A 15,744-nucleotide genomic window follows, 5' to 3' on the forward strand; every position below is an offset into this window, starting at 1 on the left:
TAAATAGACTTTTTTCCATTGGATACTGTTTCCTGATTTCTTGAAGATTAGTTTGCTGTACATTTGTGGGTTCATTTCTTGGTTTTCTACTCTGTTCCAATGATAAGTGTCTGTTTTATGGCAGCACCATACTGCCTTGATGACTACAGCTTTGTAATACAGCTTGAAGTCTGTAATTGTGAGGCCTCCAGCTTTGCTTTTCTCTTTCAGCATTACTTTGTCTATTCGGGGTCTTTTCTGGTTCCATACAAATTTTATAATTGCTGCACCTCTGAGAAGAATGCTGGTGTTATTTTGATAGGGGTTGTCTTGAATGTGTAGATTGCTTGGGGTAATATAGACGTTTTAACAATCTTTATTCTTTCAATCCATGAGCGTGGAATGGTTTTCCATTTCTTTGTGTCTTCAATTTCTTTGATAAGTGTTCTTTCATAAGTGAAAATTGCCATAGTTTTCAGCGTACAGATCTTTTACCTCTTTGGTTAAGTGTCGTAGACTCTGGGTCTGGGATTTTCTCTTGTCCAGCAAGAAATGGGATGCAGGATTAAAAATGTGAGAGAGGCTAATGTCCAAGAGGAGACAAGAGCCCTGAGAAAGGGTCCTTGCTCTGTTTTTATTAGGATCAGAAGGCTTACAAACATGGTAATGGACGTGCATAAAGAGACAATAAAATCATGAACATTAACTCATGGGCATGAGGGAAAGGGGGTTTAGAAGATATGTGGTGTTAGGGGTTTAGGTTAATATAAAACAGAATCCTGTTGCCCGGTGGAAGGTTGTTTAAGGCAGACTTGAGGCACCACCTCCCTTTACCTGAACTGGTCTAGGGGACAGGAAAAACAGAGCATGCTACCTCAGGGTCAACAAGGCACCTTTCTTTTGCTAATTACCTCTGCTCTGGGGAACTTCACCCTGCAAAGGTCTATACCCTATTTACCTGTTTACCTAATTTGGTCCTTCCTTCCTGTGAAAGCAGCTTTCTGCAGTTGTACTAAGTTGGGGGGTATTTCTGCCCTGAATATCTAATCTTGTTTACCCCATCCTGGATGTTTTCGTCCTGAGTTTCCCTATTCCTACACCTTTGTCCTATACTGGGGGCCTTTGCCCCATTTACCTAATCTTATGAACCTAATCTTGTTTACCCAAACTTGGGCGTGTACATCCTATGGCTTTCTAATTCTTTATGCCTTGTTAACCCATGGGGTGCAAGCTTAGGGAATTCCTAAACTTATTCCGCACAGTTAAGTTTATCTCTAGGTTTCCTAAGGCTTTTGGTGCATTGTAAATGGGATTGATTCCTTGCTATCTCTTTCTGCTGCTTCATGATTGGTGTATAAGAAATGCACCAACTTCCGTATGGTGATTTTATATCCTGAGGCTTTACTGAATTCGTGCATCAGTTCTAGCAATTTTTTGGTATACTGTTTTTGGTTTCCAGGTAGAGTATCATGTCACTCTGAGAAGAGTGAAAGTTTGACTTCTTCCTTACCAATTACTCTGCCTTTTATTTCTTTCTTTTGCGTGATTGCTGAAGGTAGGAATTCCAGTACTCTGTTGAAAAACAGTGGTGAGAGTGGACAACCCTGTTGTGTTCCTGATCTTAGTAGGAAAGCTCTCAGGCTTTCCCCATTGAGGATGATATTAGCTGTGGGTTTTCCATATATGGCCTTTATGATGTTGAGGTATGTTCTGTCTATCTCTACTTTCTTGAGAGTTTTTTTAATCAGGAAAGGAAGCTGTATTTTGTCACGTGCCTTTTCTGCATCTATTGAGAGGATCACGTGGTTTTATCCTTCCAGTTATTAACGTGGTGTATCATGGTGATTGATTTGCAGATATTGAACCAGCCCTGCCGTTCAGGAATAAATCCTGCTTGATTCTGGTGAATAATTCTTTTAATGTACTTTTGGATTCGGTATGCTAGTATCTTGTCGAGAATTTTTGTGTCCGTGTTCATCAGGGGAATTGGATGTAATTCTCCTTTTTAGCAGGTCTCTGTCTGGCTTTGGAATGAAGGTAATGCTGGCCTCATACTTGAGTTTGGAATTTTTCCTTCCCTTTCTATTTTTTGGAACAGTTTGAGAAGAATATGTATTAACTCTTCTTAATGTCTGGTAGAATTCCCCTGGGAAGTCATCTGTCCCAGTTCTCCTGTTTGTTGGGAGATTTTTGATTACTGATTGAATTTCTTTACTGTTATGGGTCTGTTCATATTTTCAGTTTCTTCTGTCACAATGGTGGTAGTTTATATGTTTCTAGGAATTTATCTATTTCTTCAGGATTGCCCAATTCATTGAAATATAACTGATCATAATATTCTTTTATAATTGTTTGTATTTCTGTGGTGGTGTTTGTGATCTCTCATCTTTAATTCATGATTTTATTTCCTGGAGACCTTCTTTATTTCTTTTTGATAAGTCTGGTTAGAGGGCTATCAATTTGTTAATTGTTTCAAAGAACCAGCTTCTAGTTTTGTGAATCTGTTCTGTTTTGTTTTTTTATAACATTGATTTCTTCTCTAATCTTTATTATTTCTCTTTTTCTGCTGGGTTGGGGCTTTATTTGCTGTCCTTTTTCCATGTCCTTTAGGTGTAAGGTCAGGTTGTGTATTTGAGACATTTCTTTCTTCTTTAAGAAGGCCTGGAATGCTACATACTTCCCTCTTATGACCACCTTGCTACATGTCAGAGGTTTTGGACTGTCATGTTTTCATTTTTCTTGGCTTCCTTGTACTTTTTATTTCCTCTTTAATTTCTTGGTTAACCCATTCATTCTTAGTAGGATGTTCTTTAACCTCTGTGCATTTGTAGTCTTTCCAAATTTTTTCTGAGCTAGATAAGTTTCAAAGCCTTGTGGTCTGGAAATATGCATGGTATGATCTTGATCATTTTGTACCGGTTGAGGGCTTACACTACAGCATCTTTATTCATTCATCCCTTGGTTTAAATACCTCACTTGCTCTGGAGTCAAAGGTAACCCAGTTGCTCAGAGAGTAGAGGTAGGTTTACCTGAGCTTCCAGTGGGTTTATAAGTGCTGTTTGCTGTGCATACAGTATGAAATTGTCCTAGATGGCAGATTATGTCTCATGTTGCACCTTACAGGTAAGCACCCACTCAGACCCCTGCCCCAACACACTCACCAAATGCAAGCTTTCCTGTGTAGTTCTCATCGCTTTTCTTGGGTATGAGTTGCTTGACTCCCTTGGCATATGATAGTTCTCTATCCAGGTGACATGCACATTCATGGATAGAATCTCTGCACATGGCAGATAACAGCCACCAAATCTGAGGAGGGTGAAGACTGGGACACTGTCACTGTAGGGGGAACTGACACGGCCCAGGGAAAGCAGACAATTACTATAGGAAGTCCACTGTAGAACCCTGGGAATTCCTTGACAATGGTTCATCTGCCCAGGGTCTGCCCCAGAGGAGGATTCAGGTACTTGTTAACAGATTCCTGCATAGGTAAATGCATGGCTGAATGAGAGTGTGCTTTGAGTGAATGCATGCTTGATGCATGGTGGATCGAGGAATGCATGCAGAAAAGAATGAATGGGATTGACAAAAGCCTCAGAATCTTGCTCTTTTTTTTCCACTTTGGCCATGTAAGATGCAAAGATGAACATTAAATACCATTTAAAAACCTACAAGGCAGGTGACCCACTCCATGACTTGATGATTCTACGAGTTGAAGATTCACGAACTCTACATCTTTATGACTCCAAGGTACTGAGATTTTACACTGGAAGGAACTAGGATTTGGAGAGGTTCAGTAATCTGCCCAAGGTCACAAGTGGCAAAGCTGGGGTTACACCAGACACAGCGTGTTTTACTGTCATGCTAGTCGGACACCCCAGCGTTCAGGCTCTATGCATTTATGATTCCTGGCTTCTGAAATTATGATCTAACGCCTTCTAGAACTCTTTTCAAGTGGATTTTCAGCTGTGCAATGAGGAAAAACGGCACGATTGTTAAATACTATTAGATGTTATATATTTCAGTAGAATTCATAAGAAGTCAGAGTATGACATAGGCTAACACTAAACCAAAGACAGGGAGACTGGGTTGTGATACCTACACTGACACCACAGCCCAATGCAGGGGAATGGCAGGGAAGCCACATGTTTCAGCTTGAGCGAAAGATGTGAATGTTCCATAGCCAGTGGATGGCATGGAATGTGATTGGACTTGAGAACATTACTGAGGAAAGCTAGTTTTCCCAGAAGAACAGATGGACACCCCAATGACACTGTATTTGAAGAAATTATTGCAAATTGAGCAGCAGGAAACACTGGTTGTCCTTAGAGAATCAGAGAACAGCAGAGCTGAGGGTAGACCAGGGCAGACCATGGAAAGATCAAGTGCCAGGAGAGAGACTCAACCCCTCTGGGATAACTTGTCCAAACGAGATCTGGGAGCGGGTGACACACGAGAACCTTCCTGCTGGTGTCTTGGCTCCCCAGAGCCATAGGAGTAGACCACAGCCATGCGTGGATTTCCTGTGTGGGGATCGATGTCTTGACTGCGTTGTGGTGACCCTTCAGGGAGCTGTCACCAGGCCCCGATGACATTCCAGTTAGAAATGAGTGAGTAGAATTGTGCAGGCTTGGAGAGGTTCTGCCTGCCTTTGGATCCCTTTGTTTTGTCTCAGGAGATACTAAGCTTGGGGGCTACCTTTCCCCGTGTTGAGAGTCCATCCAAATCCAGAGGATTATATGGGGCTACAGTGTCTGTGATTTAAGTTTGGAGTCAGGAAGTAGGCCAAAAAAGACACAATGCATATTCTCGAGCTCAGCTTTGTCCCTAAACCTCAGAAAGGACAGGCAGACTTGTAGGCTCAGTTTAACAACTTTTTGGACCATCTGGTGCACACATGTAGTTGTGCTTAACCTATTGAATACCTTGTGATTTTGGAGTTTTTCTGGCCCTGTGTTCATGTTTTGGTAGTTGGGTCATCATAAAGGGCATGGTCTGTCACATGGCTTCATTCAAGAGTGGGCACAGGGCCCAGTCTGAAAGAAGACCCATGTATAGAATCCCAGCCTACAGGGTTGTTTGTGGGTGAAGGGGCACGGTATCCAGTGTGTACTGATGATTTGGTACATGCTTCAGATTTTGAAAAATTTAGTTTTATAAACCTAGGGGATGGAGTTTCTCAGGCTGTACTCACCGTTCACAGACACAAGGGGCTTGAACCAGATACCTATGCCACATCAGGGTGCCCTGTTGTTAACTTCACATAGTAATAGGTGCCCCCATCCTTGGGTGACACATCACTGATGTGGATGGAATAGTCTGTTTGGTTGACCTCTGTGTTTTCCACTTGGTTTACTTGGGGGAATGGGCTTCTGGAGGAAGGGAGTGGAGAGATTCTAGAAATGCTCTCAAAAAGTGATGGAACCAGCATGTTGACTTCTATGTCACACCGGAATGGGCTCTACTCAAGCACAATGCTTGTGTCTGGAGACTCTCAGCCCACACAAGACTGATGACCCTTCATGTCCACGAGTCCATTGCCATGCACTTACTGCCAGAGCTATTTTGCAACTGGTTGCTTGTGAGTCCCGTCTCGTCTTAGGGATCTACAGGATGTTAAGTTCGGGGTGGGGGGGATGTTAGAGCAAGAGGAGCATGCAGAGCAGGCCCAAACTGCCCATAGGAGATGACAAGACTCCCCTCTCCCAGGGATGTCACCATCCTCTCACATTGTCCTGGAATGACGAATTCCATGCTGGGAAGCCATCCATGGCCCCTACTGAGCATCTTTCCTGCAGCCTCCAGCATCTCTCCCTTCCTCCAACCTCCAGGAGACTTCACACCTTCCATCAGAGTCTAAACTCTTCAGAGTTTAAAGACTGGGATATGTAATGCCTTGATAGTCAGGAGCACTGGATTTGCAAATAGATGCAGTCAAGGTTCCAATCCTGAATCCACTTCTTGGTGATTGGGCTATATACACTTTGACTTTGAAATTTTCATTTGTGTAGCTCAAATATTCAAACTGAGTTCATAGTCTGCACTCAGGCATTCTCTTACCCCTTCTACCCTGTTCCTTATGTGGCACATGCTGTACACATTTGGGCAAACCAAAAAGGGACCCATGTTCTACACCCTCACTTGTCCACTCTTGTCTGCCTGCTAGAAGCCCTTTTGGTTTTACCTCCTACACACCTATGGAATCTGTTTCTCCATCTCCATCATCTCTTGCCCAAATGAAAACTATTACTTCCTAATAGGCTACCCCCATCTTATTTTGTCTGGCGTAAGCTCTACCTTCTCCTTCTTCCAAGGTGGTCTTCTACAACACACATCTGATTATACGCCTTCTTGCATAAACAGTTTTGTGGTTTCTCATTGCTCTTACAAACCCAGAGTGTTTGGTATATACTATGGTGTATGGCATATCGTGTGGTATGTGGTATATGGTATATGGTATATGGTATGTAGTATGTGGTATATTGTATATGGTATGTGGCATGTGGTGTGTAGTATGTGGTATATTGTATATGGTATGTGGTATATGGTATGTAGTATATGGTATATTGTATATGGTATGTGGTATATGGTATGCAGAATATAGTGTATGGCATATGGTATGTGGTATGTGGTATATGGTATATGAAATGTGGTTTGTGGTATATGGTATATGGTATGTGGTAGTGTACACAATCCACCCTTCCATGACTGGCTTGGCCCCTAGAGACAAAAGGATCCCTGCCTTTTCTGGTACTGACCACAATCTCTTATTCCACATTGGTTTCCCTGGGAAATAGGTGTTGAGATAAATATTAACAAGCAGGTCATTTTCAGGGAGTACTTTTAGGATCAAACCTGTGGAAGGGAGGAGAAGGGAGTAGGAATGTTTAGAAGAAGCTAAGCTGCAGTGAGGTCTCAATGACAACCTCAGGTGATCTCCCGTGTGTGCTGATACTAACATGTTATTTCAGAGTTGTCCTGAGCTGGGGTGAGCGGGCTGGGCCTCTATATCCCCATGTTGAGGAGCCACTGGATGTGGCAGGTTACCAGGCATGACCTGGGGCAAGGTGGCTCTTCTCAGCTGAGGCCATCTCAAAGAGGGTCACAGCCCAGGGCCACCTCCTGAGGCCTAGTGCATCACAGCATCCACCTTGCTCTGCAGAGCCCCTTCCAACTCTGTTCCTCGACCTCAGCACATGGATTAACCCCCCCCACACACACCCCATTGAGGTCCTTAGAACTACCCCACTCACCCAGGGGGCTTGAGGTCTCTGAGCACACCTGGACTAACCTGGGCTTTCCCACTTGGAAACATTTAGGATGACTATCATGGGGACAGAGAGAGTGGAATTGATATTTTACATGGGGTGGTTTTTGGAAGGTGCTTTTCATAAAGGGACATATCAGCAGAGCTTGAAACGGGGAGAGACGGAGCCATGCACATCTGTAGGGGGAAGAAGCACAGAAGGGAGACAATTTGACCTCCATTTCCATAGGATCACTGTGGCGGAACCCGGAGAGTCTGTTAGGGACGCGGCAATGGTCCAGGAAGGGATGCTGGTTGCCGGGACCAGGGGGCAGCCTGGGAGCGAGCAGTGTGCAGGTGCTGGGTGGAGCTCCCTGGTGGGCGGGAGGAGGCTTGCCCTTTCTCCTGAGAGCTTTCCAGGAATTTTGCAAGCTAGTTGTTCCACTGTTGGCAGCTTGAAATTGGCCACGTTGGGAGTATAGACACCACCGAAGTGGACAAGCACTACAAATCGGGCTTCTTTTTCCTCCAGAGAAGTGGATTGTTGAACATTTACCATCTTGCCACTGCACATAGCTTTATGAAGGCAGAATTGAACACGGGATACGAAGAAGGAAACCAGGGAAGGGTCCAGGTTTCTGGACTGCCAGCACGTGTACATGAGCAACAAGGTCGGGAAGGATGAAGGTGACAGAAGAGGTAGTGTTCCCATCACAGGGAGAGGAAGAGATATTCCTCTGTGGGTCTGAGTAGAAGGACATGTAGGCAAAGAGGGAGGAGAATCCCTTCTCTTCTTCCAACCAGGATGGGATTCATTTGTATTCGAGAGACATTGGAGAACTCACCAAGGCTTAGGAGTCTGAGGGTTGGCAGGAATAACCTGTGAGAACATGGACTTGAGTGTGTACTTCATGACCATGGTCCCCAGGAGAAGGATACGAGATAGCCTGGTGTGTGTACATGTGACTTGTTTCTCACATTCTAGTAGGATATCCATGTGTCAGTCCCCAGAGACATTCTATTGCCCTGCTCAGGACCAGGTATGAAGACCAGCTCTGGGGGCATCAAGGACTGGGAGAGGAGCGGCAGGAACTGTGGGCAGGTGGGTCTCTGGGGAAGCAGGCATCTGGGGCAGGGTTGTGGAAGCTTCTAGTTGTTCCTTGTCTTAGGCTGGGCCCCTCAGGGAAGGAAGGAGGCAGCAGAGACCGAGGATGGCATGTAGCAGGGGAGGAAGGAAGGAGCTGTGGACCCATGTTCACATTTCATTATCTGCGCATCATTCCAGAAATGTTCTCCACGTGTCTCCTTTGTCCTGGGTGCTATTTTCCTCCTGGGACACCTGTAGTGAGAGGGAAGAAAGTCCCTGACATGGACTGTGCCTCCTCAACCTTCCTCCCTAGGTCCTGATCGCCCTTCCCCATCCTCTCCAGTCTGTCCCACGGAGGGTCAGAGCGGGAGCCGTCCTCAGAGCAGCCAGCAGGCACCTGTCAGCATTCCTCTAAATGTGTACACCTTGCGCCCAAATAATCTAGAGATGGTCTCCATGGGATTTTCCACCCAGCTGTTGCTCAGTCAGCCCACTTACTTCTCAGAAACCCTAGGCCTCTGTGCACATCCTTTGCCAGCCTTTGACCCCACCCACCTCCTACAGGACCTGAGAGTCCTCCTGGGAGTTTGGAACCTCCCAGAGGGATTCCTGAGGCCCCTTAGGGTATCAAAGGAGTTATTTCACCTGCTCTTTACTCCAAGTGGGCGGTGACCCTGTATGACCTGTGGGCTGCCCCTCTTGCTGATCTGGCTCTTTCTTGGACTGACCTTGCCCTGTCTTCTTTGTCCATAACTCACAGCCAATCCATTACTTCCTGTGGATATAGATGACTGAGACAGTGACGAGCAGCAGTAGCAGCTTGGGACCCAGGTAGAGAGCCACCAGGAGTGGAGTGGACAGTTCTAGATCTGGAAATGAAGGGACAGGAGGCAGCATCAGAGAGGGATCCAGGAGTCCACTCCCAGGGGCCTCCACTTACTCCATCTGAGGGAACCTGGACCCATCAATGCTCTGAAGCTAATGAATCTCCCTGTGAGATGCTCAAGGCAGAATTCAGAGTTGAAGTACCTCATCTCGCTCACCCCTTCTCCGGCTACCGGGGGTCCTTCCTGAGGGAAGGGATGGAGGCTGTGCATCTTGGTGCAGCAGGGTCAGCCACATAGGCATCCAGCCTTCCAACCCAGACAACCCTAATACCCATTTCCAGTCTTAGCACACAAGCAAGCTTGCTAGTTCAGACACACTGGAAGCACCAGAAGTAACAGCCCTTGTATGAGCCCCAATGCGAGGCCAAAGACCAAAGTCTAACCCAAGCCAGTCCAGAGGAGGTGATGTTGATTTGTCTCTTCCTGATTTCCTGATTCAGGAAAGTCAGGTCAAGACTGACCCCTGGAAATCACACGGTCCAAGAATAGGAGGACTCTGAAAGGTGGAAGACGAAGGCAGACGGTCTAGATGCCAGCAGTCTGGAAGAACACAGCACCAGGTATCCTGGCTCCATGCTACTGAATCCCCAAGCACAGGAGACCCAGGTATGGCATTCAAACAAAGAAAGACTAGTGTCAGCAATCCTAGCTCCCATTTCAAAAAACGAGGAGCAAAATAAACCCCAATCAAGCAGAACAGGGAAAAAAAGAGGAGAAAAATTAATGAAATTGAAAATACACAAGAGAGAAAATCACTAAAACAAAAGAGAGTTTGTGGAAAAGATTAGTAAAATTGAAATACTTCTTAGTAATTCTGACAATGAAAAAAGGGAAAAATAAATATTTCCAATATCAGGAAAGAAATAGGATATTACTACAGAGCCTACAGACAGCAAAACGATAATAAGGTAATATGATGAGAACTCTATGGGTAGAAATTGGACAACTCAAGAAAATGGACCAGCTTCCTCAAAGCAAAACCTGCCACAAGCATCCAATATGAAATGAAGAATTTGAGTAGCCCTAGCTATCCAGATTCTCTTCATATATATATATATATATATATATATATATATATATATAAAAGGGTTGTGGAGTCCCATGTGGTTCACAAGAAAGTTCTCCTAAGCATTTAGAGATGAAATAAAACCAAGTTTGGTGCACAAAATAAAGTCTCAGAAGAAATTTTGAGAACTATCCATTCCATTATAACTGATTGTAGGGAGTTACTGATAATTTTACAAAGTGTGTAATGGTATTGGTTTTGTAGAAAAGCCAATGTCATTAGTCACATGACCACCCAATTATGGACATCCATTTGCAACTGAGTGTGCATCCATGACTAAGTCACTAGTGAACACAATTATGCAACTTCTGCATACCTCTAGTTTTAAGAGAAATTGTTTGTTCTCCTCTTCCTATCTCTACTCTACTAGGTGGCAGGGTCACGGACACTCAGTGACCCAGTGTTGACCTAGCAATGAGGACAGTGTCATGGGGTATGTTAGAAGGAAATGGGCCTTTGAAAGGTCTTCTGGAACAAAGACTCCTGGAAACATGGCTCAAACTCCTCCATATATTATAAGAGCGAGATAAGATATAATTTGGTCATAGAAAGGGGACCTGTAGGTCCTTGGGACAATGCCCAGCTGTTTTCTCTAACACGTTTGTAGTATAGGCTGGTGGTCCCTGTCCTCGGGGACTCAGGTTTCTCTTGATTGGTTTAGCCCATCACCTGGACTAAGGGCAGGACATCTTCTCCATCTGTCCCCCATTGCTCCCTGAGTCGGTTCTGTAAACTTCCAAGCTCCCAGGGTGGTTGTAGCAGGAAGAAGACCAGAAATGAACTGGAATTGGCATCAAGTAAATGTGCAGTGAGTAATCATGATTATTGCTGGCCTGTTGTCCCAAAGCAGGGGACAAAGGTGGTTTGTGCTGTGAGCACCCATGGTCACCTGGGAGCCTGGTCCAGACTCAACACTCTGTCCTCAGGGTTCCCGTCCAGAATTTCAGAGTGGCAAGTGCAGATCGATATGAAGCCCAGGTGAGAACGAACAGAAGGAGGAGGTGGCTGGCCTGGCGTGGTGACATAATTACTGTCAGGTGAAGGTGCAGGAGGCAGGATGCTAGCGACAAGATCATCTCCCTCCCTCTGTTGTTTCCTTCTCTAATGCATGTTTCTGTCAAAAGATCTAAAAAGCTATGTACCAAAATCTTAACAGTGGTCACTCTTGGAGCATGAGCTTTGGGGAGGGAAGCTCATATCAAAATTCTACTTTATGTCTGTAGACCTCTAGATTATTCTATAATAGGCATGAATGACTGCTTTTCACATAAAAAAAGAAAAGATAGAATTTAAAGTGCCAGGTCAGTTGGCATCTCGGACTCACCGTGGGTCGTATGGGCTTCCTGGTCCTTCTGGCGGGCAGAGACCACAAGGGTATGGGTTTTGGTGACCACGGGCTGCCCATCATGCTGCACCTGGCAGGTGAAAACCACATCTTCCCTGTGGGCGGATAAATTCACCAGGAGCCAGCTTGTCCAGTTAAAGGTCCCATCCTTGTTCTCTGTGAGGTTCGAGGCCGTCGAGGCCGTTTCTGTTCGGGACACGTTTCCGTTCTCCAACCAGGTCAGCTGTAGGCGCTGGGGGTAGAACTTCTTCACTTGGCAAATGACCTTCACCTGGTCCCCTGTCACGGGTTGCTGGGCAACCTCCAAGGTGGGTGGAACTGAAACAGCACAGAGCAGAAGCTCTGACCTCATGGAACAGACACATCACCGGGGAGGGGCTCGAGAACTTAGGTCGCCCCACGCAGCAAGGGAATCACGCAGATCAGTGCTAGGCATACAGCTGGTGCTCAAACACTCAGGGTAGGCTTTGCATGCGAGTGAAATCCCTAAGCACAGTGCCCAGTACACAGTAGGTGCTCAAGGTACCTACTGGTAGCTCTTATTAGGGTAATGATGAGTGAAACCGAGCCCCCAGCATGCATTTGGAATCGAGTAACTAGCAAAATCCATGAAGTCACCGAGCACACAGTGGCTGGATTACAGTAGGTGCTCAATAATTGGAGTGGCTATGGGAAAGTAAATCGAACTACCTAGCACGGTAGGTGTTCACCTGGAACTGCCGTTAAAACAGGAGGAGGTGACGGTACCCCTGGGTGCCCGGTGGTTGGGAGGGTCTGTCAGGAGGCAGGTTCCAGGGGATGGAAGACTGGGAGCACGGAGTGGGGGAGGGGCAGGCTGAGAGGCTTGGGGGCCGGAGCTGGGCTTGGGCCGGGGGTGACGGGCATCTACCTCGGAGGGTCTCGGACAAGTTGGCAGTCCCACGAAGAGGAGGGCCCCCCTGCAGGGTCACGTGGGCCACCTCGCAGGTGACCTGGGAGCGAACGTCCCCCGGGGCCAGCGGCAGCGTGGTTGTGCTGGAGATGCTGTAGGAAGCGCTGTCTCCCTCTGGGTCCACGGTGGTCTGGGAGGCTGCCAGCTCATTCCCGTTTTTGAACCATTTCAGGGTGACGTTTCTGGGGGAGAAGCCGTGGGACTCGCAGGTGAAGCTCACAGTCTGCTCAGGTGTGGCCCTGGCCGTGGGGCCCGACACCACGGGGGGAGAGGGTTTGGCTACAAGAGGAGCATTTACGAGCAGTAAGCATGACTGTGGTCATCCTCACCAACGACAGGTATGTGACACTGTGCAGAACCCTCACGGATTATTTTCCAGCCCTGCAGGGGTGGAGGGGGCCCCCAGGAGAGCCGGAACCAGGTGGCCAGCCGCCCGTAGGCCTGGATGTGGCCAAGCCCAGTGCCCCTGGTGAGAGGGGACCGCAGGCCTTTCTCCTACTTGGGTGGGAGTGAGGGGCACGTGAGGCAAATACAGGCAGTTTTGCTTTGAATTGAACACTGAAAATGCTTCTCCAGGACCAAACTCGGATCTGTCTTTATCCCAAACTTAACTTACACCTGGAGCTCTCCCTTCAGGTATTTGCGAATTTAGTCTAGTTTTCACTCTTTCCACAAATATTCCATAGGGTCTCATCTCCAATCCCTGAATCTGAGAGGGAGGGAATGAGGGGTTGTTTTTCTGAATCTGCGTTCTTCTCTTGGGTCAGTGTTGGGTTGAAAACCAAGATCACGGAGTGCTGAGAAAGCCAAAGATGGTTAATTTTTCAATCGTGAATCAATTTCAAGGACAGAGACACTGGCCTATGGAGCAGGCAGAAGCCCTCTTGTGTCCTGGGAACACACACATCAGTGACTCGAGAGGGAGGGCATTTCAGAAGGTCCTATAGGGGGTCTCCAAATTGTCCCTTATTACCAAACACCTTCTAGAACAGTCGTCAGAGGGCACATATTGCAGATATGTGTATTTGTGAATGTTCAACTTCCTTTCTAAAACTCAGCAAACATTCTGAGGACATAGGTAGGAGGTGTCACTTGAGTAAGTCAAGTCATGAAAACACCAGCAGCCCTGACACCCCTAGAGGGACAAAGCGCTGTGATTGGTTATATTGAGAGTGTCTCGGGCCCCTGATGCTAGGCTGACTCCCTGACCCTCAGCTCCTTCAGGCCCGTGCCTGCCTTGTGATGGGGTCCGTGGTATGTCCCCAGCATTCACGGGACAGCCACCGCATGCCAGGTCCTGTCATAAGCAACTTACATGCATTCGCTCACTCAGTCCCTGCAGCGGCGCTGTGGGGCTGTGTTGTCATAGACATGTGAGGACACTGAGCCCAATGTGGGGATGACTCCTCAGAGGTCCCAGAGCCAGGATGGCAGACCTGGTTGGGAGCCCAGGCACTGGTACTGGCTGCGGTGACCAGGCAAGGGACATACCCACTGGGAACTTGCGTGACACCCTCACAATCAGGATAAAGCCCCGTTTCCTCCCTATGTCTGGGGGTATAGGGAGACTCAGTTGCTACCGTTAAGAGTCAGTCCCTATATCACGGGAGCATTTTTCGAAAGGACCCCCAGCGAATGACCTACATCGGGCATCTCTTCCAAGCAGGGGTAGCAGAGTCAACAGTGCTGCTGTGCCTCTTCTCCCTGTGATATTTCTGAACGGTCATAAGGAAACACATTCCCCCCCGTCTCTGCCCTCGGTGCATTTACCCGCATTGGAAGGGAGGGGAACGTAAGCTTCATGAGAGAAAAGTCCTTGGCTGTTTTGTTCTCTGCTGCGTCCACAGCACCCAGAGCCCAGAATGCACACAGCAGGTGCTTAGTCAGTGCTGAGTAAGGAGAACCCTGGCCACATTAAGCGGAAGTCTCTCCAGAGGCAGGGGTGAAGTGAGGCCTTGTAACGGGGAAAGTCACTCAGACTTTCAGTCCCTCATCGCTGGAACCAGAAGGCTGGTCAGGATTGGAAAAGGGAAGAGCTGGGAGCCTGCAGACTGAGGTTTCAGATTTTCCCACTGTTTACCAGCCGTGGGGCCTTCAGCAAATAGCACAACCTCTCCGGGCCTCAACTTTCCTGATCCGTGGAAGGGGCTCATTCAGGGGCACCCGCCAAAGCACCTGATCCTTATCTGTTGCTCAAGCGATGGAGGGCATTCTTATTGACTTGTCACAACCAGGGGACGGAGCGATACCCACCGCTGACGATGACCTGGGTGCCTCGTCCAGACTTAAACTCCACATCCGGAGCCCGTTTCCTGAACTTCACACAGTAGTAGGTTCCCGTGTCTGCTGGGGTGATGTTACTGATGTGGATGGAAAAGTCCAGGTTGCTTCGCTTTGTGATGTCTGTAACAGTTGTTACTCGGGGGGAGTGGCGGTATCCGACAGAACTGAAGATTAACTCCCGGCCTGGCCCTGTGCCCCTGAACCACTCGACCTTCCCAACGGGGAGCAGGGAGGTCAGGGTGCAGCGCAGAGTGGCTGTCTCTCCGGCTGCCACAGACACCGACTTCTCGGGCTGGATCACCTGCAGTTCCATCTCATCTGACACACCTGGAGGGAGAACACAACAGCTACTTACCATCCTTGTGCGATCCTGTCCGTCCGCTCAAGTGTTTATCCATAACAGCTTTCACTGAGTGCACACCGTGAGCCCAGCCCGCTGCGTGTACATGGCATGTAGCCCTCGCGATGAGCCTGTCACACGGGACCCTGTTACAGACGAGGAAAGCAAAACACAGAGAGATTCAGTGATGTGGCACATGGCAGGCGGACGGCCCCAGCCCTCTCTGAAAGCATCATGCTTTGCCAAATGATCCTGCTTGTCTACGTTCTGGCCCCTTGGGGTGTTACACTTTCTGGTCTCTTGCATTCAGTGGGGCCATGAGATTTCTTTAGACCATTATGGGTGAGCGGAAGTGATGGACGTAGTTCCTGGGCTGTGTGTTTAGCTTCTGGAACCTCTATGGATCAACTTCCCTCCTTCACAAGCACGTGCACATGCTGGGGCCTGTTCTAGCAGCCTGGATAATAGAGTGGCAGTGATGGGCAGAGCTTTCAACACACACAAACATGTAGTTAAATGAGAAGTAAAATATTCTTTCAAAAATCTGTGGGTTTTTTTTCTTATATCATAATCATATTATTTT

The 15,744-nt window shown here is 47.4% G+C and overlaps 1 protein-coding gene across 1 annotated transcript; it reads right to left on the reverse strand.

Moving 5' to 3' along the window:
• Positions 1-7,311: 7,311 nt before the first annotated feature.
• On the reverse strand, positions 7,312-15,194 carry LOC122496463 (signal-regulatory protein beta-1-like). Its single transcript, XM_043602718.1, has 5 exons — positions 14,792-15,194; positions 12,497-12,817; positions 11,587-11,925; positions 9,038-9,178; positions 7,312-8,561 (listed from the first exon to the last, which is right to left on the reverse strand). The coding sequence occupies exons 1-4, from the start codon at positions 15,177-15,179 to the stop codon at positions 9,078-9,080; spliced, it is 1,149 nt and encodes a 382-aa protein (XP_043458653.1). The 5' UTR covers positions 15,180-15,194; the 3' UTR covers positions 7,312-8,561; positions 9,038-9,077.
• Between the last annotated feature and the right edge of the window lie 550 nt (positions 15,195-15,744).

The sequence above is a fragment of the Prionailurus bengalensis genome, chromosome A3, assembly GCF_016509475.1.
Source record: "Prionailurus bengalensis isolate Pbe53 chromosome A3, Fcat_Pben_1.1_paternal_pri, whole genome shotgun sequence".
In the NCBI taxonomy this organism is placed as follows: Eukaryota; Metazoa; Chordata; class Mammalia; order Carnivora; family Felidae; genus Prionailurus; species Prionailurus bengalensis.